This window comes from Mastomys coucha, unplaced genomic scaffold (genome assembly GCF_008632895.1).
Source record: "Mastomys coucha isolate ucsf_1 unplaced genomic scaffold, UCSF_Mcou_1 pScaffold5, whole genome shotgun sequence".
NCBI classification, from domain to species: Eukaryota; Metazoa; Chordata; class Mammalia; order Rodentia; family Muridae; genus Mastomys; species Mastomys coucha.
The window spans coordinates 40,052,793-40,077,504 of record NW_022196911.1 but is presented as its reverse complement, the minus strand read 5'-3'; the positions used below and the strand labels follow the sequence as shown (position 1 = coordinate 40,077,504).

The window sequence follows — 24,712 nt, the reverse complement described above, 5'->3', positions numbered from 1 at the left end:
CCCCTGCATTTCCACTTTCTTTTATTGTTCGCTTGCTCCAGTTATATTTGTTCTTGGAAATAGGACATCTACTTCTTTAACATTACACTGTACGGATTAGATCTGATATCTTGCACTATCTGGCCAATATCTGCTAAAGTCTCTTAGAAATCACAATATGAGTTTCTACCAATACAGAGCTCCTAATTTAAGACATAGCCCCCTAGGATACTTCATAAGAGGAGAAGAGCAAAGAACTAGCCGATGCCCTGATGCTGTCCTCCTGGAGGCCACCTTGCTTAAGCAATGTGAAGCAGGGTTCAGGTACCACATGGCAGTGGCAGTAGGGACCCAGGGAGGGAGGGAAGAGGTGCATGGTTTCTGTAGATGCTCCTTTTCATGTATTCATGTGTTCTATGTAGTTCATTATGTGGAAACATGTTTTGAAGCAATTTGGTTAGCTTAGGTTAGAAGCTAAGCTAAGGTAAAACCTCTCTGGGCTAGAATAGGCACAGGATTCTTCAGGATGGCATCTGCTGTCCTTTCTGATTCCTATCCTAGTCCTTGTCTGATTTCCATGACACATATCAAGGGAGCACCTTGGATTTATTTGTTCCCATCCCTATCTTTCTCGCTAAACTGTTTAAAAAAAAAAAAGGTGAGCAAAATGTTGAAGGTATAGCTCTTAAAACCTAGAAAAGATGCTCTCATATAGGTCACTGTTCACCTCAGGCTGAGGACACCAGTGGACAACAAAATAAACCATGGAGATGGTCCTTCTCATGTGGTCCCTGATGCTTCCAGGGGAAAATACAGTATAGTTGGCAAGGACAAGTTCAGTATACTTTTCTTGCCCAGAATGTTCTAGCTTAGATAACAGTTGGATGGACTGAGAAGTCTGGTTCTGATTCAGCTTTATAAGAGCTTTAATGTTCTGGCCAGAGCATTAAACTACCAAGGCTGCACAGCATGCTGGCAAGGGCGACTGCTCATCAAGCAGGTGGTTGCTGGTGCAAAGAGTGTGTGAATAGCTTTAAAATGGACAAGATCCACTTTGGTCTGTTAGTCAGGAAAACATGCCTGACTATTAGAGCCAACTCTCAGCTCATTCCTGTGGTCCCTCCAAGAAGAAAACTAATAGAACATCTAGAAGATCCAAGTGATGGCACCTGCTAAGATGAGTGGGATCAGAAGTCACAAAGCATAGTTCCCACTCCAAGGCTGACCCTCACTTCTTTGTGTGGATATAAACACATTGGTCCTTCTGAACCCTGTGGGTCACTACTCTTAGTTGAATGACTCTTTATTTTTAAGGCTGAAGATACTTAACAAAAAAAGCTACATCCAAGAGGTTGCTGGTTATAGTACACATAGAAGGGTGTTACAATCTCTCAAGTGCTGAGCATGCTGCTTAGATCCCAAGACTCCATAAAACAGAACAGGTAGTACTACTGGGTAGGCAAGTGGGATGGAGTGACCTCTGTGGTCTCCCGTAGTCCCAATTCTGCTTTTATTTTATACTTTGAGATAACTGAGGACTTTGAATGTTCTGCATAAGATACCTAGGCTCCAAATTCAGATATCAGAGGAATCTGTTTATGGCCTCCTGAAATCATGATATTCTTGTTCTGAGATCTTAGATAAATTCTAATGATTTGCCAAGGATGCCATCCAGGTCAGAGCACCATGCTGAAAGCAAGTGCACATACAGAACAGTCACGGTCACATGGTAGGAGTCACACTATAAAATACCTGAAAGCTGAATGCTCCTACTGTGGAGAAGCCCTGGGTTCTTCAGGGTTTATGGGTGACTCACTCTGGCTGAGAGTCACCGAGTAAGTCAAGAGCTCCCTGCATTATGACTGACATATGAATAGGAGTCTCTGAAGCTCAAAGCACAGTAGATTCCATCTATGGAATATGCACACATAGTTGACTTGCTAAGGTTTGAATAGCCTTTCCTATATATTTTATAACCTTGTATCTTCTTTCTACTTGCCATTATACAAAAGGACCTTCACCCTATGGCAACTCCAAGAGGACAAACCACCAAACACAAAGCTCTGGTGGTGTTCCTGTGTTAGATGGAAGGGATACCAACAGCAAGCAAGCACTTGCCTCCTGGGAAACTCAGTTCATCTTTCCTAGTTCCCAAAGTTCTGTGGACTAGAGGAGGGCCACCCAGAGTGGTACCACTAAATCCTACACATTCTATTAGAAATTCAAGTATAGACAGTGTCTTCAACTAGACCAAGCTATTAGATATTAATGTTCAGACAACACCTACCTCACTCCAGACCAGCATGGTACCGAATATGACCTGTAACCCATCAAAGAAATTGTCCCCTATGATGATCACAGTCGCGCCTCCCGTCGTCCATCCTTCACTCGGGCTGATGGCTTTGATACAGGGAGTAGCTGCTTTTCAACACACATGAAAAAGAGAAGGAGTCTGCTGTTAGAACCAAACTTTAATGATGGGAGACTTGAGAAAAAGAAAAAAAAATCTTTCATCTTTTCACTAACAGAAAGTCCCTCCAGATCTCAGCATTTCCTAGCCACATCAGGACCAGAATCCTGGGGAGCAACTTTCGTTCTTAAAGACATCCTTGTCATTGTTTCTATTGAGATGCATATAGTATTTCACCTGAATCCTTATCAGCCTTGGAAAGCTTGGGAAATTTAACACAGAAGGCAAAAACTGAACAATGCTAGAGATTAGAATGCTGTGGAAGCCTTATAGAATTGCTTCAAAGCTGAGTGTATTTCATGAAGTTGGAACTGCAACACTCTTGGGTGAACATTCCTGTCCAATGGAAAGCTAACCGGCTAAGCAGAAGGCTGGAGCAGGAAAGATTCTTACTCCACACTTTTCTCTCTGTAACATTAACATAGCAACAATCTTCACTAAAAACTCACTGCAATTATTTCCAAGTACATGTCATGGGTCCCATTTTATATATCCAAGGTTGCAGTCACTTGAGGTGAGTTATGCAAACAAATAGCTGAGGCCTGGCTCAACCACAGATTGTCTTCATGACCTTGGTTCTACTGTGTTTCCTGGGCATAAAAGCCTGGGGCTGACCTTTTTCCGAGGTCTTGTATCTCTCCTCTTTTCATTGCAAATGGCCTTTGGAGATGGGAAATAATTTGCAAAGCTTGTCACGGCAAGCAGACTGGAGGTGGTTCTCCTAATGAGCATTGAGTACTCTGGACAGAATCACTAGCATACAATGGGATGGTAGGATTCTGATTCTGAAACCTCTCTGAAGGAACCTGGGTACCACAAGGGGTCTTTAACCCATCAGCACCATGCTGGTGCTCCCATAGTGATTACTGCCACAGACAGCACCTCAGAAGACTGGAAAGCAAGGGAGATATTGTGCAAGAAGAGAGGGGAGATACATCCTCTTTAATGAACATTAAATATTCAAGGCGGACTTCCCAAATGCTGACGCCAAGGAGAACAGCAGTTAGTTCTAAATGTGAGTGGGAAGTGCTGGGAAAATAATAGTAATTAGTATTGGACTTTGTCAAATTTGGCAGAGTCTCCTGTTTTAACTTCTGCAATAAGCAAAGAAAACATTAAGTTAAATCCCAGTGGGACCAGTGTTCACGTGCCACCACACAAACAAGTGGGATGGCCTTGGTCCTCATTCAAATTAATCCTCAAAACCTTGCACAGAGAAGTCTGAAAACATCCAAACCAAACATTTAGTGTTGGCTGAACTCACAGGAACACATCTGCAGCTGAAACGGGCAGCTCGGGTATTGACTTCCCTGCATTTTAGCACCAAACAAAGTAATTAATCAAGAACATATAAAGGATCTATGACTGGACTGTATTCTTGTCCAATTTTTGCTACATGGGATGGGGGTGGGGGGATCGGTGTCTCAAGGGCACAGGACTTTTTCTTACACAAAAGCTTTCTCGAAAACTACAAGGTTGACACACACAGTTAAGGGCTTCTGGGGCAATGATGTAACACAATGTAGGATTTCAAGTTGCTTATAAAACAGATAAGCTACATTTAACAACTATGAAACATTTATAATATACAACCATTTTGAAAACATTTTGTTAATATCACCCAATTTTTTTATTATTTTTATTAGATATTTTCTTTATTTACATGTCATATGATTTCTCCTTTCCTAGTTTTCCCTCCAAAAAACAAACAAACAAACAAAAACAACAAGAACAAACCCCTGTTGCCTCCCCCATCCCCACGCTTGCCACCCCACCCTCTCCCATTTATTGGCCCTGGAATTCCCCTACACGGGGGCACAGATTTTTTAAAATTGACTTATAACTCAATATACTTAGGTGCTAAGGTTCCACACATAAGATGTTGCTGTCTCTCTGGATGCCTTGGGAAAATATTCGATATTGGCTTGGATAAACTGGATGTTAGAACCCCATCTAGTTGAAAAACAAGGACTCCAGTGGGGTTATTAAATGCTGGGCCTGTGTTTGCCCATGCAGAATGCAAAATGATCTTCATGATAGATTAGCATCTATTAACCTTGGGGTTTCTGTATTTTATATGTTTGCAACATAGACATAAGTGTTCAGACAACCGATGTCTCTTCCAAACTTCTCACTATAGTATAAAAGGACATGGAAGAGCATACTGGAGCATCCATGAGAAATGTGCCTATGGGAGAGGTTTGACAATCACATGGTCAAGACCTGACTCCCGTCATTGTTTATCCACTTATTATTTATATAGTACAAAGATTTTGTATGTGTGTGTATTTGTGAGGGGAGGAGTCTGGGTGGTTGTAGATGTGTGGGGGGGGCTTCGAGGGGAGGGATAATGAGAGTGGAGAGTGTATGGGGGTGTGTATACACATACTTGGAAACACTTGAACTTAAGGAACGTGGCCATGCTTCTAATACTAGGAACAGCTGTTCAGAACCCAGAGGAAAGAACACTGAGCCCTAAGAGTAAGGAACCAATGTCAATACTATCTTCCTGGATTTCAAAGAAAAAAATCTTGAGAGGTAACCTCTTGAGAGGTTCCAGATAATTTGAAAAATTATATCTAGTGAACCTTTATGTGCGAGGGGGGTGGGACAGGGAGAGTGTGTGTAATTCCAGGTTACATGTGACCAGGTGTTCTGGACAAAGACCTAGAAGCCAGGATGCACATCAGTTGGCCACAGTGGGTCCTTATGAGGAACATGACTGCATTGGGTTTGACAGGAGAAGAGGGCTACTAATTTTTACTCTATTAACGTTTATATGGCTTGAGGCTTTTCCACTGAGCATGTATTATGGTAAGACATGAGTAAAGAATTCAGTGAAGTAGGACATGTGATGACATTTGTACTTTTTAGAGCAAATCAATACTAAGAAGAACCCAGCCAAGCACCTAACATCAACTGGGCTGCTCAGAGACCCTGGGTCTCTCCTCCATCCTACTGGCAAGCTGTCTAAGGATGCTGGCCAAACCTTCGAGCAGCTATGGCCTCACTTGCTTTGTTGCCATCTTACTCACAGAGGCAGAGAAAGAGTTCGCTACGTTAGCACTCAACCTAGCAGGATTCAGCAGACTTCTCAAGTGGGGCGATTTACAGGAGTTAAGTAACAAGCCGAGATAATCGATAGCATTCTTTCTCCAAAAAAGCCATTATGAAATGGGAAGTAGAGGAGCAGATTTGAAAGCAGGACTACTTTTTTAAAAAAAGAAAAGAAAAGAAAAGAAAAAAAGTTCATGGTTTAATTAATGAAAGACTCCTTCCTGGACCGCACATTTTCACACTCTGTCCACAAGGGCAAGAGACCCATTTCTGGTTCTAAATTTTATTAAAAATAAAAGTTTTCCCCCTTCTTTTCTCTAATGCTTCTCCCACCCCTCACCAGCCACCAAAGTCGAGATTTTTCCTTCCTTCAAACTGTGACAATAACATGATTACCCCACCAGTTTAGCATAATGGTTCTGAAATGCTCCTGGCACATTGCAGAATTAAAGTGGGAATTATTAGGGAGCGCCTCTTTGTTATAATGATCACTCCACAAATAAAAGCTCTTCTCCCAAAGGTACTGCAAGGCACAAAATGCTAATTCTGAAGATTATGTGTGCGCTTTTATTAAATATTACGATGCCCTGCCTGTTTGAGGGCCTCTCTGCTCTGATTGTTTTATGAGGACCATGTTAATGTCATTCCGTCTTGCTAGCAGCAGGCACACATTTTAGCGTTTGTATGAGAGTTGATCAAAGGCCACGTGCTGGGGGAATTGCTGAGAAAACACGGACAAGCGATAAAAATCTAACAGATTAATTGGTTTAAATTTCATTTCAGGGTGTTGAACTTTGGCTCAGGACTTTAATACTACACCGTGAGTCAGGGCCTAATTACCAGATTTCCAATTTGCTTTTGAACAATAGCTGCTGTGAGAAGAAAAAGAAAGGAAGAATTTTTTAAAAAAAAGAAAAAAAAAGAATAGGTAAGAAGGAGATCATTCGACTTCCAGTACATAACGCGTGTACAGACAATGACACTGGGGACATTTCTGATCACCTCTGCCACCTCCAAAACATGTATGAATATGTTCTTCAAATCACCTCAGAAGGCAGAAGACATCACAGGTTTCTCCTCAGCAGTTTAAAGCTGTCTGGCTTCCAGAATCAATGCTACATCATGCGAGTGCCAGCCTGCTTGCAACCAGGAGCACTGAGCTCTTGATCAGCAAGGTGAATTTACAAGCTCGGCCTCCAATAGAAATGACCTATTTCATTGATAGAAAGCCAGGGTCTGGAGAGCCGTGTTTACTTCAGGGTTTATGGGTGGCCTTGGGAATAAGGGTTAATTGAGCTCAGGGGTGCCTGCCCATTGAGATGAATTAGTGGTGTGCGTGCCGATCAGCAGGGTCCTGGGGCTGCTCTTGTTTTTGCCTCTGAGATCTCTTTGTTTTCTGACCGATGCTTCACTTACTAGGGCAGCCATAATGATGACCCAGGTTCAAGGTCTATAAGTCCTCGCTTCCAAAATGAGTCTTTGGCTACCATTGTTGCCCTGCACCAGAAGCCTGAGTAGAGATGCATTGTGTACACCAGGAGCAAACTACTCTATCGACTGGTAAAATGTACAAATTTGGGAAGTTTCGGATCACAGTCTATATCGCCTGATGGTGTTCACTGTGAACTGTGAAGTGGGTACAAAGTTGCACTCTGATTCCATTGTGTCTATTCATAAGACACGTCAGGTTCTTTTTTTCTAATATTCCATCAACCAGCCTTGAATGAACAAGTGATTCTAAAATGCAGGTACCTAAGGCTCCCAAAGGAGGTGGCAAGAACGGCACCAGCTTTTATTGGTATCTTAGTGAAGACCGATAACTCATCTGACATCGATTCTATCATTCCACATTTACCATTTAGTATAGTCACTTGCTCCATGGAGACTGTAGTAGGTTCCAGAGGTTGAGACCTCACAGATTTGACACAAAATTCACAGGAAGTGCTGACCCGTATCAGGTATAGTGTACACTAGTTTCTGCCATAATCATTCATTATTATTATCATTTGCCTCCTGTTAACTGGAGGCCATTTATTTAGTACAGTGCCCCGTGTGTTCACCACAGAGTTTGTCTATTTTTATTATATAGAGTTCGTCTAGAAAACCTTCCTAAGTTGTTAACTGAATGGACTGAATAGGTAGACTTGACACCAAAACATCCCAAAGTGAAGACAATTGTCATTGGTTGTTTTTGTTCTTAAAGACATTTCTCTGAAATGATTGCTCATTAGAAAATGTATCAGAACTGTTTCATATGAAATATCTTTACTGTTAATGTTCTAATGGTTGATGCTTGACAGAAAATGCGAAACCTGTAAGCTAGACTGTTTTAATTTAATTTTTAACATTTTTTGTCTGTCTGTCTGTCTGTCTGTCTGTCTGTCTGTTCGTGGGGGCATACACATGCCAGGGTATACATGTAGAGGGCAGAGTGGCCATAGGGGAATTGGCCTGATAGGACATGAGGGGCTCTGTTCTTTGCTTCCACCATGTGTGTTGCACATAATCAAACTCAGGTGGGTTTGTATGCCTTGGAAGCAAGCACCTTTACCTGATGAGTCATCTTGCCTGTCTGAACAGAGCTCCTTCCAACGGCACCTTTGTCTGTTCACAAAAACTCTCTCCTGTTCATCTGCTGGGTTTTAGTGATGCTGTGTTTGGAAGTAACCCCATTCCAGAAGCTCTTGGGCCGTGGAGGAGCCCCATTTTAACCTAGCGAGCAGTCTCACTTATCTGCCATGCTACTTTTTTTGAGTGAGATGATTATTTTCCCCAACTCGACTTTTGTTTCAAAACAAGCAGTTGAAGACAAGAAGGGGGCCAAAAAGAGGGGTTTGACACCTAGTTGGAAGGCTAGCCCTCTCCACCTTCACCATACACAGGGTCTGTTTTGGGGCCATCTGTCCTCCAACAGTGTGCCTGAGAAGCTAGTAGCTGCTATGTTACCTCAGACATCTACCACCCATAGGGGAGCAGTCCCATGTGCAGAATGAAAGCCCCACTACAGGTGCCTCCCAGTTCACAAGAAACAAATTCTATTAGGAAGTGACCAGGTGTGACAGCCCCGTCACAAAAGCTACAGCGGCAACACATGCGGCTCTAAGGAGTTACAGGAGGCTGCTTCTGCTTTTCTTTATGGTCCTCTGCAGTCACACTATGTAGTTAAGAATTTTATCACTTATTAGAGTATGTTTCATTTTGCTATTGATCTGCATTTATTGCTTTGTCTGGCAAAATATCTAGATGTTGCTTTGCAAAGAATTACAGTATTTTATATACAAGAGTCTCTCTCTCTCTCTCTCTCTCTCTCTCTCTCTCTCTCTCTCTCTGTGCGTGTGTGTGTGTGTGTGTGTGTGTGTGGTATTTGTCACTTTAAAGGGAAATGTAAGCCATGATATAGAGATTTCTCAATACCAGACGCAATTAAACCTATTAAATATTCCATGAGGAAATCGAGACTTTCAAGCGCTTTGCATCCTTTATCCCAAAGTGACTTCATCTGGCAGAAAAACCCTTTGCTCTGACAGCATTAATGGGTCTGAAAACGGAGGAAAGGAAAAACCTCCCAGTCACTAGATGGAAACATTGCTCCAAAGTCTGTCTGTATAAAGGCAGGAAGCTCTTATCCTCCACTTGGCCCAAGTGATGCCACTTGCCAATCATAGACCCAGCCGGCCACCTAGCCACTTCCTACTTAATTTTCTGCTTTCTTATTTCTTTTGAAGTTCCAAGTGCCATCAGTGGACACAGCAGCACCTGAACAAGAGAAGGCCACATAAGTGTGGTCACAACCATATTCTGGAACACTCTAGGGCAACTGCTTTTGAATTTCTGAGTCTGTCTCTCCAAGAAGCAGAACTCTCTTCACTTTCGCTCTTCAGGGCTGCTTAACAATTTAGCTGTGGGAAAAAAAAAATCTTGACATTTTGATGTGCCTATAACTTCTAAATTGCACTTGAAAGACTGTTGAAGGCTTTCGGATTTAATGACAGGCAACATAGCATTGTTTCATAATATACAAAAATTGTTTGTTAAATACAAGCAGAAGCTCAGAATTTTGTGACTCAAGGAGGGCTGAATACATTCCATTCCAACTTGCATTGCACATGTGACGGGGAATTAAAATGCACAGAATTCTAATTCTGAAACAGTGAAAGGCAAATGTCGCCGGGAGCTTTCTCTCTCCTCCCCTTGTTCTGTGATTGTCAGCCACTCCATTGCTAACTAATATGGGGACATAGTCATGGAGGGCAGGCAGACCCTCAGGATGAATTATTCATGGGCCCGATTGTGCTGTTTGTCGCAGCAGTAGTGAAACTGCTTGCCTCTGATGACACCATGAGTAAATAATTCTCTTTTTTTTTTTTGTTTCCAACAAGGAAACTTTTCTGCACAAAATGATTTTTACCCTCTTCTCCTACTTAACCTGCTGTATGAACAGTTTGAGGAAGGAGAGCAGGGAAGGCAAAGGGGTGTGAATCATCCCCACAAATGAACTCCCAACATTAAGAAAAGGGGAAAACATTTTCAGATTGAACAACAATCAAATCATGTAACCACTTCTTCAAGGAATACACTAGCCTTTATTCACAAGCAATCTTCCTGGGCTGGGAAAAATCATAAAGTCAAATATGAACATGTCCAGTGGAAAATCTGTGACATTAATCTTGGCTGGAGTCATATTTTTAACGGGACTTGAATGTGTGTGTGGGATTACCCAGATGGTCACACAGGAATCGGCCTGACAGGATTAAACCTTTATGCTGAACTCTGCTCCATCTGTTCACCAAGGCTTGCCTTTCCTTAGCAGAATATGAATTTTTAGCTCTCTTGTGTCTGGGAGCAGAACTCAGGGTTCAGAGAAAGGAGAGATGTGGGTACATGATTTGACAATACATGGCTGGTTTGTCACACGAAAAAATGTGCTAAAAAGCTTAAAGGGTTTCAAATCTACTCTTTGTGCGTGTGGTTTTTTGGTTTTGTTTGTTTGTTTGTTTGTTTGTTTTGTCCCAGGGTTTCTTCTCCTTACTGAATTTGAGGGTTTATTTAATGTACTGTCAGCCTAGATATGGATGATGGCATTTGCCTGATAAAGCAGAACAGGGAGATAAGTGTGGAAACTTTGCAACAAAAAATGAAATATATATAGATGATGTATGTTTCTGAATGGATGACTCTGGCAGAAGACAGTCACCTGGGCTTTGCTTCCCACCCCCTTTCACAAGGTAGTTAGTATTAGTCATTTTAAAACCAATTAGCTGCAACTATTCTCACTGTCATTTCTATTATGTTTTGCATGATTCTTGGAAAACTTTTTTTGTGTTGGGATAAGGCCTGGGGGAGGCTGTAGTTTATAGATACATCTTGAACAAACCAAGCTGAATTTGGTTGGAGCTCCCTGCATATCCCCTCAGAAACTCTCAACTGGACAGGTTGGAGTATGGGAGCATTGAGGGTAGCAGCTAGGGTCCCACTAAGAGGCAATGTCTGGAGTGGGTCTAGAGTCACCACCTCTGCCTCAGTGACAAAGAACCTAGAGGAGAGAGGCGATGACAGATTTCCCAGCTACACCTGGCATGGATATATGGCTGTATTGCTAGAAGAATCTTTTAGAGCCTTGCTCATCAGTGTTTACAGACACGTGGTCAGTAGATGTGTTTGTATGTTTGTGAAGAGAACTGTGAGAGACAACAACTACCATGGGCATTGGCCCTCAAAAGGAGGGGCCCCAGAGTAAGCTAGCACCCATCTGTGAACATCCCATCCACTCTTTCACAGTGACTCCACACCATGTGGTGGGTGGACATGTCAGACCATCAAATAAGTTAGCCTTTCTAGACATGGGCATAACTCTTGGGTCTAAGTGGTTGCCTTCACGGAACAGCTTAGATGATAGAGCACAGTGAGACTTCCCATCCAGACTTTAGTATGTTGCTAGAATGTGTGGGTAGATGTCTCATGAAACACTCTTTGATACCTTCAATTTACAAAAATTTTAGCCAGGTCATAAGGGGTGGTTCCCATTCTGGAAGTAGATGGCTCTAAGCTGTGGATCTTTCCACTACCACCGCCATAGCCATACACACACACACACACACACACACACACACACTCTACTCTCATGGCAGGGACATGTGCACATGCATAGGCTCAGAGTTTTTCCCTCATATTTTATCATCAATGAGGCTAATTAATTGTAATTCAATCTCATTATTTAACCTGTTAAACGCAGTTGTGGAGGAGTCACCATCCACAAATGACTTATTCAACATTTAATTACTATGAATTTTCTTTACTTACTCATATTACTTATATTACTAGAGGTAAGAAGCTACTGCATAGCACACTGGTAGAACTTTTCATCTTCACAAGGTTCAATTGGACAGCACAGATCTTGGGACCACGTTTAGATAATTGAGACTGTAACTGTTAGCCATAACTACCAGTTATGAGGTACCCTGAATATTCCAGGAGATCTGCTAGGAGTGATACCTTCAAATCCTGCCAAAAAGGTCTACAAAGCAAACCCTCACAGGAGTAGGCAGGGAGTTAATTCAACAGGAAAATAACACTGTTGAAGTAGAGATAACTGCTGACCTTTGAATATATGGGCCCTGCACTAGCACCTCTTTAGTTTATAAAAAGATTTTGCATTCCAATTGTTCTATATAATCTTTTATCAGCAACAAAATTCTAACTAAATTCTAGCTAAAGTTAGTTTAAGAAGTAATGAAACTCACTGGGGCATTTGTAAAGGCACATGTCATTTTAATCTGTTCCTATTTGTGACCCTCATCTACCACTCCTTCAATCTACCATGTCACCCTCTTGCTAATTCCAAAGTTATGCAAACCGTAGGCCAAGCTGATATAGGACTAAAGGCTAGATTCCCACCCATAATCCACCAGTGCGCACAGCACAAGACTCCTCCTTGAGTCAGCAATGAATTCTCAGCAGTTCATTTCTGCAGTGACTAATGCCAGCACTGACTCATCAAACAATAAACGTAAAGCCTAGCCATGGCCATTCTGGGTCTGCTAAGCATCCGCCCCTAGAGCCCGTGGAAGCTCCTGAGCTTGCCTTCTGTGGCAGGCATGCAGCTTTTGTATAAGCAGTTGAGCATTAAGGAGACTGTGTTTTGTACTTGAGCTGCATTTCAACCTTGCGGAACTTTTAATGACCGATGGGCCACACTTTTCACTTTTGCAAATAACTCTCTGTTTGTATTTCTCCCCACAAGTACAGCTGCCATGGCAAATGAGAGTTGGAGTGAACCTATCATGACTGAGAGCCTTATCATGCTGAACCAGTTTCCTCTCCTCCCTAACATGGCCAGTGGTGCTGCAAGCCAGCATTTGTTACAGCACAGATGTTTCCGTGGTGATGATCTGTGACGTCACAAGGACACAAATGTGGATCATCAAACTTATCTGCACATGACGAGCAAAGAGGAGTGGGAATTCCATCTCCGTGTAAGCTTTATGAGGTACTGATTCAACTTCCTGCAGGACTATTCAGGATCCGAACTACCCTGCCAGAACCGTGAGAAGGAAAAAAAAAGCCAAGATATTTGTCTTTTCCAATTCATTTCTACAACACGATAATTGTGTTCAAAGTCCGTTTCCTCCCCAAAGCTAAATGAATGGATGCCAGTTTTTGTCCTTTTGAGTATGACTGACTTCCCCATCCTACCCTAGAGGTAGCTCTGGGCTCAGATGTAACACTGCCTATGGATCCAGGGATCCCTAGCTCTTGGCCAGTTTCACTCTTTACTTCTGGGTGCAAATCCCTTTTCCTAACTCTGAGCTTCTGCCACTTTAATTAGGGATAATAATTGTTTTTAAAAGCCCACTTCACAAGGGCTGTGGTGAATTTAAATGAGCTAAGTGATGTTCAGAGTGAAGAGGGAATAAATTTGAGATGAGAATAAGAATGTTGAAGAAGAAAACGATTCTTCTCAAGGAGATGGGTCTGTGCATAAATGCAAATGCAGGTGAAACATTCCTGGCATTTCTTCCTCAGGAAAGTTTCCACTTGTTTCCACACAGTCCCTTACTGAAAAGATGAAGCTTCTGCATGAAGCTGAAAGTTTCTAGCATAGTCTAGAAAACTCAAACTCTTCTGTCTTTGTCATTCATGAGTCACTCCCTGCTCTTCCCCTTGCTCTTCTTGAGCTAAACCTTAATTTCTGTGTGTAGACACACTCCTATGCACAGTTGTGTGTGTGTGTGTGTGTGTGTGTGTGTGTGTGTGTGTGTACATGTGTGCAGAGAATCAGTCTAACCAGCCAACACATCTCATGCAGACAGGAACCCCACCCATTGGTACAATGATGGATGGTGACAGTACTTGGCACTTAATGCCTGGTGATTTGAACACTGGTTAGTGCTTGAAGGACTTCACCACTGATACTAACTTTAAGTGGTGGGCAAGCTCAAGTAGATTATTCTACTCTATAGATGAGGAAGTTGTGGCTCAGAGACACTCAAACTTGAGATTTTCAAAGTCTGCTTTGATTGATGAAGCCCAGCCTCCCTTCAGTTTTGTTGCTTATCTGAAATATCTGTCCTGTTTGGCTAAAATGGTCACTTTGATCCTATAAATACAGCCAAAGTTCCATAAAATACGAGTTGTGTAATTCCTTGTCCCCAGTATAGAGGGTGGATACTTATTAACTTTACAGAGTGTTACTATTCACTTTCCAAGTAAAGTTATTTTTCCCCTAAGACACAGACCCACATATGAACTATAGTAAAATCTCTCTATTTCCTTCTTCTATTTCCAAGTCCAGAAAAATGGTACCCTTGCATAACATCACAGGCGCCAATTTAAACACAGTAACATTGAAAACACTACCAGGCTTCCAGGCATAGAAATATCTCTATTGTTGCAAGTTCCAAGGGCCACTAAACACACCCTGAGTTTGGACATCTATAGTGATCCCAGCACCCTGAGGAATTTACACAGCAGAGAGCAGTGTCCCGCCACTTTCATTTGAAACCTGAACAGTATGTATTGTAATGATCTTCATTAAAGACTTTTGTATATATGAAGAAAAGTATAAAAATTATTAACAAATAGATTAACCTGACACAATACCTTAAAGATATTTTACTTTTTCACCAACTTTTTTTTTCCCCCAGTAAGGATTGAGTTCTGGCGACTAACCAAATCAAAACCACCTTCTAGAACACTGCCAAAGTTAAATGGTAGACAAATTTGAGGCCTGAGTTTATAAATTTGCTGCACACGATAGCTCCTCGAAGGACACTATGGGTTTAGTGACTTGGGCGGCAGCAGGGTTTACCAATGAAGGACCATGCGGAAGAGGAAGAGATTGGAGGAAGCAGGAAAGGGGGAAAGAAACTTTTCATTTTATAACCCGCACACTCATCTTAATGATCTTCTAAATAAAGTTAATAAGTATTGCTCCCCACTCATGTGTTACAAAGGAGGATATCACGGCATTTTTATTACTTTGCCTTACAGTCAATGGAAGACACTGGTATGATAACATTTCAGATATGAACCTCTCCCTGTCCCTGCTCCCCAAGTCATTCTGGATTAGAACTGCAGATAAAGGGTGTGGTTTTAAACAGCTAGGATCTTGCTGCTTAAAACCCTCAAATAAGCCAGCCACAGAGAGCATGTGTCCATGTATAACATATTGATCAACTGTACAGATTAGGATAAGAATCTATTAGTAGCCGAGTTCTGCTTTCACGTTTAGTGATTAGATGTGTTAGGTGGATGTAGACCGATCTGTGTGCCCCATGGTCTAGAGAGTGCTACTTTGGTGTTTCATTTTCTCTTCCTGCCCTGGTGCCTGTCTGGTCTGCTTCCCACATCAGGGCTTCTGCTATGACTGGCCTGCGCATATGTTACAAAAGGATCTTAAAAGCTTCGTTGTTGCTTTCCTGCCAACTTGCATGGAGCAGGCTGGCAGGGAAGCTACATAGCCCTACGATCCTCAGACTGCCCCCCTTCCCCACACACGAGGTTGCTAAAATCCTGCAGATGGCATCATATTCATCTGATAAGAGTGATGATCACCCAATTTCTATAAAGTTTCATTTCTGCCCACTGAGTATTTCAGGTTGCAATACTGGCCCAGGAAGCTGGAGATGAGGTGCCCGATAGCGAGATGTGATACCAGAAGTTTTTATCTTAACCCAGAAAAGCGCCTTCCCATGTATCACCGCTCAAGCCAAGTGACTCACCCTTGGGATTGAGCATAGACCTGGCTTTTCAGTTTGCCTTTGAGTAATGTCGTCAATTTGTTTCAACTGGAGCAAGTTTTACATTACCGGCTCAAATAGCAAGAGCCTCTCTCTACTTCTGAAGTCCACTATACAGAGAGAGCGGCTTTGACTTGACAATGGGAAAGAACAGTAGCCATGACCCCTGTGTTAGCAACTTGGAAGTTTAAAGGGTGCTGAAACGAACTTGTCTCTTCATTTAGCCACACCCAAATCCTTAACAGTTGGCCTCAGTTTCCCTTATTTTTTAGTGGACTCTATAACTGCACTGCCCTCCCCTGGCTGTTAAGTGCATAAAAATAATTTTTTTTTTCAAAGTACTCATCACTGGACCAAATGCATCACAACAAAAGCAGCATCCCTGGAGACACAGGCCTGAATCTGTAGTGTGCAATCTATTGGACCAGGAGCTGTAGCATTCATCACAAGATTGGAAAGGAAACAATGGACTTCTTTGTCCAACCAAAAAAGAGAAACTAACACATGTAAAATTTCTAAGTTCACTTCTTAGACCTTCCCACCCCCCAACCCCACCCGCAAATGTCTAATGGTCTATCCTAATGTAATAGTCAAACAACATACTGATTTTTATTTTTCCTCTTTACTTCACTAACTGCTACTCAGTCAAAAATGTGAAGTTTCCCTGGCTCTTCAGACTTGGCTGGGTCCTTTGCATTAAGCCTTCTTAGCAATCTGTATTTCTCTTTCACAGCCCTTATCAACAACACTGCCAATTTAAATCATCCAAATCAACATTATTTCCTGTATATGAATTGGCATGTACACATAGCTGTGTGCCTCCTCACGTGAATGCCTGACCCAGCTTTGCTCCCCTCTGCCCCCCTCTTATCTAATATAGTAGGCAGAGAGCCGGTAAATATTTGTTGACCAGATAAACGACTGAATGAAAAGCAAATGAGCCATTATTGATGGACTTCCGATGTGAAAGAACTGAAGTGGGTGGGTTTAAAGTTGAGGATTCTTCCAGCCTGCACTAACAAATTGCGGTTTACAAAGTCAGGCAGCTCATGCCTGTGATTGTGGCATCTAGGAGGTGGAAGCGGGAAGAACGGGGAGTTCAAACGCCAGCTTTGGCTACATAGCTGGGGCTCAGTGAGACCCTGTCTCCAAAGAACAAGAACCAAACAAAACAAACAATTGCCGCTGTACCCACAATGTGCTTCCTCCATGGATAAGAGGGCCACGAGGAGTCCTGTTTCCTGGGCTGAGCTGGCCTTCATTCCGGCAGCTGGTACCCCATTCTCTTGGGAGTTAAAATTAGTATCAGTAACCCACACACAGCCATATCTCCCCCCCCCCACCACGCACACACCCCATCCCACCCCCAACCCATGAAGAAGCCTCTAATCATGCAAGGACCCAGGTGGGGCTTGCTGACAGATGTTAAAGTTAGAAGGGAAGGTAGCAGCCGAGGCTTCCGGAGGCACCAGGACTTCCTGCCTTTAAGCCTTGCTGGTTCCTGCCCCGCCTTCCCCACCCTTCCCCCACGCATCAGCCTCAACAGAGTTGCTGCTCCCTCTGTCATTTGAACTCAAATCCTATCTCGGAAATTGATGGGTGATGCTGCCCTTGACAACACAGTGTCAGCTTAACTCAGTGTCCAGCTGGTTCTGTACACATTATCATAATGCGCTGCCTGGGCAGACCCTGCCCGATGCTTGCTCTTGATTCAGGTCCCCTCTCTGCCTTCTGACAAACAGACACTGCTTGTTTAAAAATGAAAATAGAGCCAATAGCTTAGGAGAGGTTTTGATTTTAAAAAGTTCTTTGGAACAGAAACTCTACCTTAATGGTAAAATGAACCTGAAAGACTTTCTTTCAACCAACAACAACAACAACAAAAAAAAAAAACAACAAACAACAAACAACAACAACAAAAAACAGTGTTTATTGGGAAAAAATAAAAATGAATATTTCCCAGGGCCTTACATGTTCCCTAGTAAATTGAATGAATTATTACTTTTTTGATCTTTAAAGCCTTTCTAACAACGTGCTTCAAATTTGTTATAATTTTGCTACATTCCAGTACCACATAGGCAATTACTTACTTGATTTTATCGAGTTGTGATTTTTATTTAAATCATCTAATACTTTCTCCAAGCTTTACCTTACCCTAAACACTAATGTCCACGAGGTCATGATTTTGAAGTAGTAGCTGTGATTTTTTTTTTCCTAATGAATTAAGATAAACATATAGCTATTTTAAGATAGCTTAGGCCGTGCATGAGGATATATATCTGTAACCCTGGAACTCAGGGACAGAGGCAGAAGGATTATGAATTTCAAGCCAACCTGGGCTGCATAATGAGATCTTCTTCGTGTGTGTGTGTGTGTGTGTGTGTGTGTGTGTGTGTGTGTGTGCGCGTGCGTGCACACTTGTCTGTCTTCAGGTGTGCATGCCCCTACATATGCATACAAATGGCCAAACAGGATATCCATTGGGTATTTTTCTCTGTCACTTTCTGCCATATTCCCTTGAATAATCTTTCACTGCACCAGAAGCTTGACATTTCGGCTCTGCTAGCCTGTGGGTCTAACTCGACAGAAATATCACCTCAGCATTTGGGTAGCTACCCCAAAAAGCTGTGTCTGTAGTTCCTCAAGAAGTAAGAGACATCCTCACAGAATCATCAGAGCTTGAAGGGTGCTACCAAACCTCCACTTCATGATGAGAGGGCATCCTGGTAGTGGTGGCGCATGCCTTTAATCCCAGCACTTGGGAGGCAGAGGCAAACGTATCTCTGAGTTCAAGGCTAGCCTGGTCTACAGAGTGAGTTACGGGACAGCCAGGGCTACACAGAGAAACCCTGTCTCAAAAAAAAAAAAAAAAAAAATGAATGAGAGGACAGAGGGCCAGAGAACTCTTAGTCCATCCTCAAAGCCATGCATGAAAGCAATAGAGAGCTCCATCTTATTTCTGTAAGTATAACCGACAAAATAAAGAAAAAAAATTAGAGGTTGAAGAGATGGTACAGTAGTTTAGAGCACATACAGCTCTTGCAGAGGACCCAAGTTCAGCTCTCGGCACCCACAGCAGGTAGTTCACAGCTGCCTGTAACTACAGCTCCAGAATAGCCTGAAGCTTTGGCCTCCTCAAGCACCCAAACTCATGGACACATACCCACATATAGAACACATGCATTAAAAGCCACATAATTAAATCAAATGAATCTTTACTTCAGACCTAACTACTGATGGCTGTTCCTAAACACCACATTACAAACAAGGGTTTAGGAACAGGACATGGAAGTGTTTATTTCCATATTGCCACTGTGTGATTCCTTTTGAATTCTCTCATGAGGGAGTCTCCAAAGAAAAGCAAGAGCAAAAGGAGGGCCCTGGCTTGGAACAATGAACTATACAAATGAACACAATTGGAATTGTGATGCATGATTGATCAAATATAGAAGAACAAACAAACAAACAAAAAGCTTCAAAATAGTTTTGCCATTTCTGGCCAAAGCAAGAACAGACCCCCACCACCACCCCTCAAATGAGCACGTCACAGTGAGCTTATTAAAATAAGTGTGGTCTGCTCATTTATTAGATCCAGCAAAATAATAAGTACTGGAAGTTTCCCACAGTTGACCCGTTGGCCAAGAAATTTTTATAAGAAAGCCTTTGATTTCCATATTGTTCCTAGCATGGAGTTTCGTCATCATACGGCTGTTGTCTTACAAGTTATCTAATGCTCTCATGGTTTTCTCACGGTCTCCTTTCCCCACTTCATATATGCCAGAGTCCATAAGATTCACAAGTGACTTAAAGAGAGTTGACTCTGAACATCTCTGCTGGGGAATAGGGTGTTACCAACCTCCTGCTGCTCTTGCTAGTGTTACAGAGAACAGGTCAAGGCCTGGAGACATGGCTCTGTAGTTAAGAGCGGATGCTAGCTTTGCTAGAGGACTCCTGTTCAGTTCCCAGCACTCATCAGAAGGCTCACTGCTACCCGTAACCCCAGTTCCAAAGAAAGATTCCGATGCCCTCTTCTGACTGTCCTGCAGAGAGACCTGCACACATGTACTATATACTCTCTCTCTCTCTCTCTCTCTCTCTCTCTCTCTCTCTCTCTCTCTCTCTCTCTCTCTCTCTTTCTCTCTCTCTCTCTCTCTCTCCTCTTTAACAAACACATGATCTGGGCTAACTTTAGAAAACCTAAGATACAAACACAAGTGCCTTAAACCATGTGGAGGAAAATAAAATATTACAACAGGATAGGAGATGAAACTAAGTTCACATGCATGCAGAGAGGACCAGCAGAGAACAGAGTCATGAGTTTGTGGATTTGAACCCTAGATCTACAAGTTACCTGTTATGTGACTCTGGGCCAATATCTTTCTCCCTAACCCTGCTTTTCTTGTCTTTATGGTAGAGATACCTATGTGCTTGAATAAAGGGGCTCAGTGAAAACCCATTGTTCAGTTCCATACAGTTCAGAAGAACCTAGGATCAAATCCCAGGTTCACTTCTACCTAGTATTATGCTTTTAGGTAATTACTGAGTTGACAATGTCCGTTTTTCTCAGTTGTTTTACTTCATTTTTACTGACTCAGTGATGTAGGTTTCTTTGGAGTGGGCTGGGGTAAGCAATATACATCTTGTAAGTCAAAGATGTCGTAGCCCTTCCTTCTAAAGGCGAAGGCCTCTGCCCTCACAACGCAGTCGACAGGAAAATTCTTTCTATGAAATGTACAAGAAAGTAAAGTCAATTAAAAAAAAAACTGTCTGCAAAAAGAACTCTCAAAATGCTGGGCTTTCTCTATCAAATGCTCACACTCCTGATGGATTGAGAAGTAATCAGGCAGCCAGTTTCGAGGTGCAGCCAACTCCCTGGTGAGATTCCGAAGCCCAGCAGGGGAGAGCAAAGTTATAAGCATCTTGCCTCAGGCTTTCATGAGACAGGTGAAGGCCACAAAATTGACATTGAGTTCATCAAAGTCCTGTTGGCCCTGCATAAGCACCTCACAATTCCCCCAGGGAGACCAAGGCTTGACCCAGTCCCCTTGCCTGGAACCAGCATCTTTCCCACTCTCTGATTCCTCCAAGTCACCCAAGCCAAAATCTTTGAACACACTGTTCCTTTTTCTTATAAAAGTCTCTCAAGTTTTGTCATAAATGAGAAATCCTTAAAGTTTTCCCTGACCTCTAACAATTCCTTTGTCTAGTCTTCCATGCTCTGGGATAATTATTTAGTTACCAATTTGTTTAGTGTCTCTCTTTCCCATCTACATAATAAACTCTATCTAGACAAGGGCCACGTGTGCTTTGTGCCACTTTGCGTAGTAAGTGGCATCTATTAGATGTTTAGAATGAGTAAATGGTTTGAAATCCACTTCACTGATATCTTATTCATTGGCTAGAGGTCTAGAGAATGGGGTTCTTTGTAAAAAGCCTGGATTCTTCTCCTCCTCCACCACCACCACCACCACCCCAGAAAAGCCAGTGTTGATGGCTGAAGTTCAGAATTCCAAAGGAGTCTAGAAATGGCCCAATTAAGTGGGCATATTAGCAACTGCCCTCCACATAAGCAGAGGGACTTAGCCAAAGTCACACAACTACTTAAAGTGAAAGTTAGGACTGTCTGAGCCCCAGATCTCCAGACAGACAGATCTCTCAAAATACTTTTCAGGGCACTTGAATTCTCCTACATACCCCCAGGGCTCTATCACACAGGTTTTTTTCTCAATCTAGGGTGATTCTCTAAACTCAAATCACCTTTCTCTGCATGTCCACAACACATTTAAATACAGCTGGGCTGAGGGGGCACAGTGAGGCTGAATACCCTGAGGCAAACAACAAAAGCAAAAACTGTCAAGCCCGAAGCCAGAGGCTTTAAGAAGGTTACATACTATGGAGCCAGACTAACACTATATTGCCAGGGAAAGGGGACCAAAAGGGCAGAGCTGACTGGTAGTGGCACAGACCCACTTTTCGTCCTTATAAAGCTGTAATTACAAGTAGGGACATGATCCATTGAGCTTGTCACCATTCTTTATTCTCTGAAATGTAGTTTAACCAAAGCCCACTCTTATTTTGATTTCTTTTATTTTGGGGTCCTGGCATGTTCATGTTTCATCTCTCTGTAACTCCTCTGAAGGGAAATTTAATTCACTCGTATCCAATGACCACAAATGCTAAATATTCATCACTTTCCATTTTTTAAAAAGTACATTTGATTTCTGCTTTTGTTTTCAATCTCTATTTGAGCCACAAAGCAACATAGGGCCTTGGGTCAGAGCTCATGACTATTGAAAAGTTCTTTTATGAAAAGCTCAACTAATATCATCACTGTTTTACTTTCCTTAGAAATATAAAGAGAGGTTACACAATCTCATAAGAACTGGGTTTTTTGTTGTTGTTGTTGTTGCCTGTCTGTTTGTTTTTAAGCCCAATATGTAAAGAACACCACCAGCAGAGATGACTCCACTCCTAGGAAAGACCCTATAAATGGGAGTTTGCTAATCTTCTCTACTTTCCTTAGGTGTCACATAGTATGAAAGACATCTATGAGTCTCCAAGAGGAAAGGGACACAAAAGGGAAAAAAAATATATGCGTGTCCAAATTTTATACATATATATATCCTAAAAACCGAGCATTTAAACTGCTTGTCAGACAGCTCCCTGACAAAGCCACTAGAGTGTATTCACAGGCATTTGCATAAGTGCTGCCAGTGAGTTCACCATAGCTGCTAGCGCTAATGGTACATAAAGTAATTTAGTCACTTCTCCCAGCATTCTGTGTCAGGATGATGAGCACAGGCACTCTGCCTTGTTGCATATTAGATCATTAGATAATAAAGTGTTAGCGCATGCAAGCTGACAGGGTCCCTGCACTCTAGCACTTCGAGGACACAGCATCTTGCCACGGGGAAAGAGAGAGAGAAACTGATGCCACAATTGGCCTTAAATTCAAGTAAATAGAACCTGAAACTCGAGATGAACCACGGTGATAATAACTGCATTCCTGAAGCCCTTTCAAGGACTCCCGTGCACAGTCTCCACAGATTTGCCTGAGCAGCTGGAATGGAAGATGAGGTACATACATATATACCAGTGTTTGACACTGGCCACCATTCAGGCCCGTTGGTCCCCAACCTATGCTTTTGTAGAAATTAGAATCCTGAGAGCAGTTGCGTGTGAGGCTCCCTCTCTCTGCAACTGTACATCTTCCATAAAGCCATTGCTTAAAGCAGAAAGCTCAATAAATGTACCTATAAATATCCAGCCACAGAAAATCTTAGTATTTATGAATGGAGAGGAAAATGGGAGGGAGGGGGGCAATTACCATGAGCTACAGTGTTCCAAGTTCCAGCCTCTTTGGATCCTGCAAGATTCTAGGAAATAAATCTGCCTTTGCCATCCCTCATATTTGAAATCCAGGAACATTAATCTGAGCCCCAGAGCTCTGTGTGCATGGGCCATCCAGGGAAGACTGTGTATGAACATAAACCATGATTCCTTTTCTAGAAATGCTGAAAGATCAGCCACAAAAGGGACTTTCCTCCCAGTGGCTTACAAACAGGCTATAAATAGAGATGTGCAGTATTGCTCAAAATAATTCAGGCTACTGTAAATGAGGTGGGGAAAAGACCGAGAATGGAGGCTGATGAAGACTCTACAGGTCTCAAGAGGTGACGACACGCTGTGAGGACAGGGTGACAGAATCGTGTGTTGGGGGCTAGCCCTTAAACAAGGCGTTTTAAATAGGATTTTTTTTCCAATGGAAAGATAGACATATTATCCCCCAAACCAACATGAATTAGCATGTAGATCCACTCCGACATGTTACCAACAAGAGAGTTCAATAGTCACCCTTGGCAGAGTAGATATTTATGCATATGCTTGAAGTGTCTGAGTGAGTGGGTGGTAATGTATAGCTACTTAATTCACTCTGTAGAAAGTCAGATTTCTGCCTTGCTGCACCAGTGGTACTCAGGATCTGAACATGGCTACCTTTTCATTCTACTGGGGGAAGTGGAGTCAGGGTTTGATGAGTGTGAAGGACATAGTATGTAGTGAACTCTCCAGGGAAAGATTGCCATTGTTCTGCCATGAAATGTCACCACCATTTTGAATAAGATTCTTTGTAGATGGGTAAACAAAGCACAGGAAAGTATTGTCCTTCAATCTAAAGATAAAATGGTGTCCCAGCTTGTACATTATTCTGTATTCTTAAAGAGGGAAGAGTTGAGCTAAGATGACGCTTGGATATGTTCCGATCAAGAGACCTCAGTGGTCAGCATGGCAGTGCTCATCCTCAGCGTCTTCTCCTCTCCCTCTACTCTCTTCTACGCTTACATATTCGTTAGTTATTAAATGATAGTAATTAGTTATTAGTACTTTAAAAGTAGGACAGTTTTAATTCCTTGCCAAATTGGAACATATGGCCCCCTACCTCCCTGTTGGAGACACTGTAGTGCTAGGACCCCCCGGGGCCAGTTTTCCCTGCCTTCACCTAGCCCACCTCCATTATCCACATCTCCTTCCCCTACTCAAAGAAACAACCTAACAGATAGCCACCTTCATTTTACCAAGAAAAAAAGTGAAGGATCCTAAGGCTAAACTGACTTGTCCAAGGTTGGCCAGAGGCCAGAGTGAGATAACAAATAGAATTTGGGATTGCTAGTGCCTATTTCAAGACTTCTTTCTCTGCACCATCTTGCAAAATAGTGTCACTAACATCTCTGGAGGCATCCATCCTAGCTGGTTGCTTTTTTATTTGGGATCTTGGTTACAGGAATAAGTAGTATGGTGTCATGAGCTTATTCCATTTTCTTTGAAAGTATATTTTCAGGTATACATGGTGTGTGTGTGTGTGTGTGTGGTGTGTGTGTGTGTGTGTGTTGACCAGAGGACAATCTTAGGTATAGTTTCTCTGGTGCCATTCCCCTTGATTTTAAGACAAAGTCTCCTTGTTGGCTTGAAA

The 24,712-nt window shown here is 42.4% G+C and overlaps 1 protein-coding gene across 8 annotated transcripts in view; it reads right to left on the bottom strand.

Moving 5' to 3' along the window:
* Ebf1 (EBF transcription factor 1) overlaps positions 1 to 24,712 on the bottom strand; it is a 392,233-nt gene that overhangs the window by 94,917 nt on the left and 272,604 nt on the right. For 5 of the 8 annotated variants that reach the window (XM_031353777.1, XM_031353775.1, XM_031353773.1 and 2 more), the window contains one exon: positions 2,267 to 2,400. In XM_031353777.1, coding sequence (XP_031209637.1) covers positions 2,267 to 2,400 — 134 coding nt within the window. The remainder of the gene's footprint in view (positions 1 to 2,266; positions 2,401 to 24,712) is intronic. The other 3 variants (XM_031353776.1, XM_031353774.1, XM_031353779.1) reach the window with 1 other exon arrangement.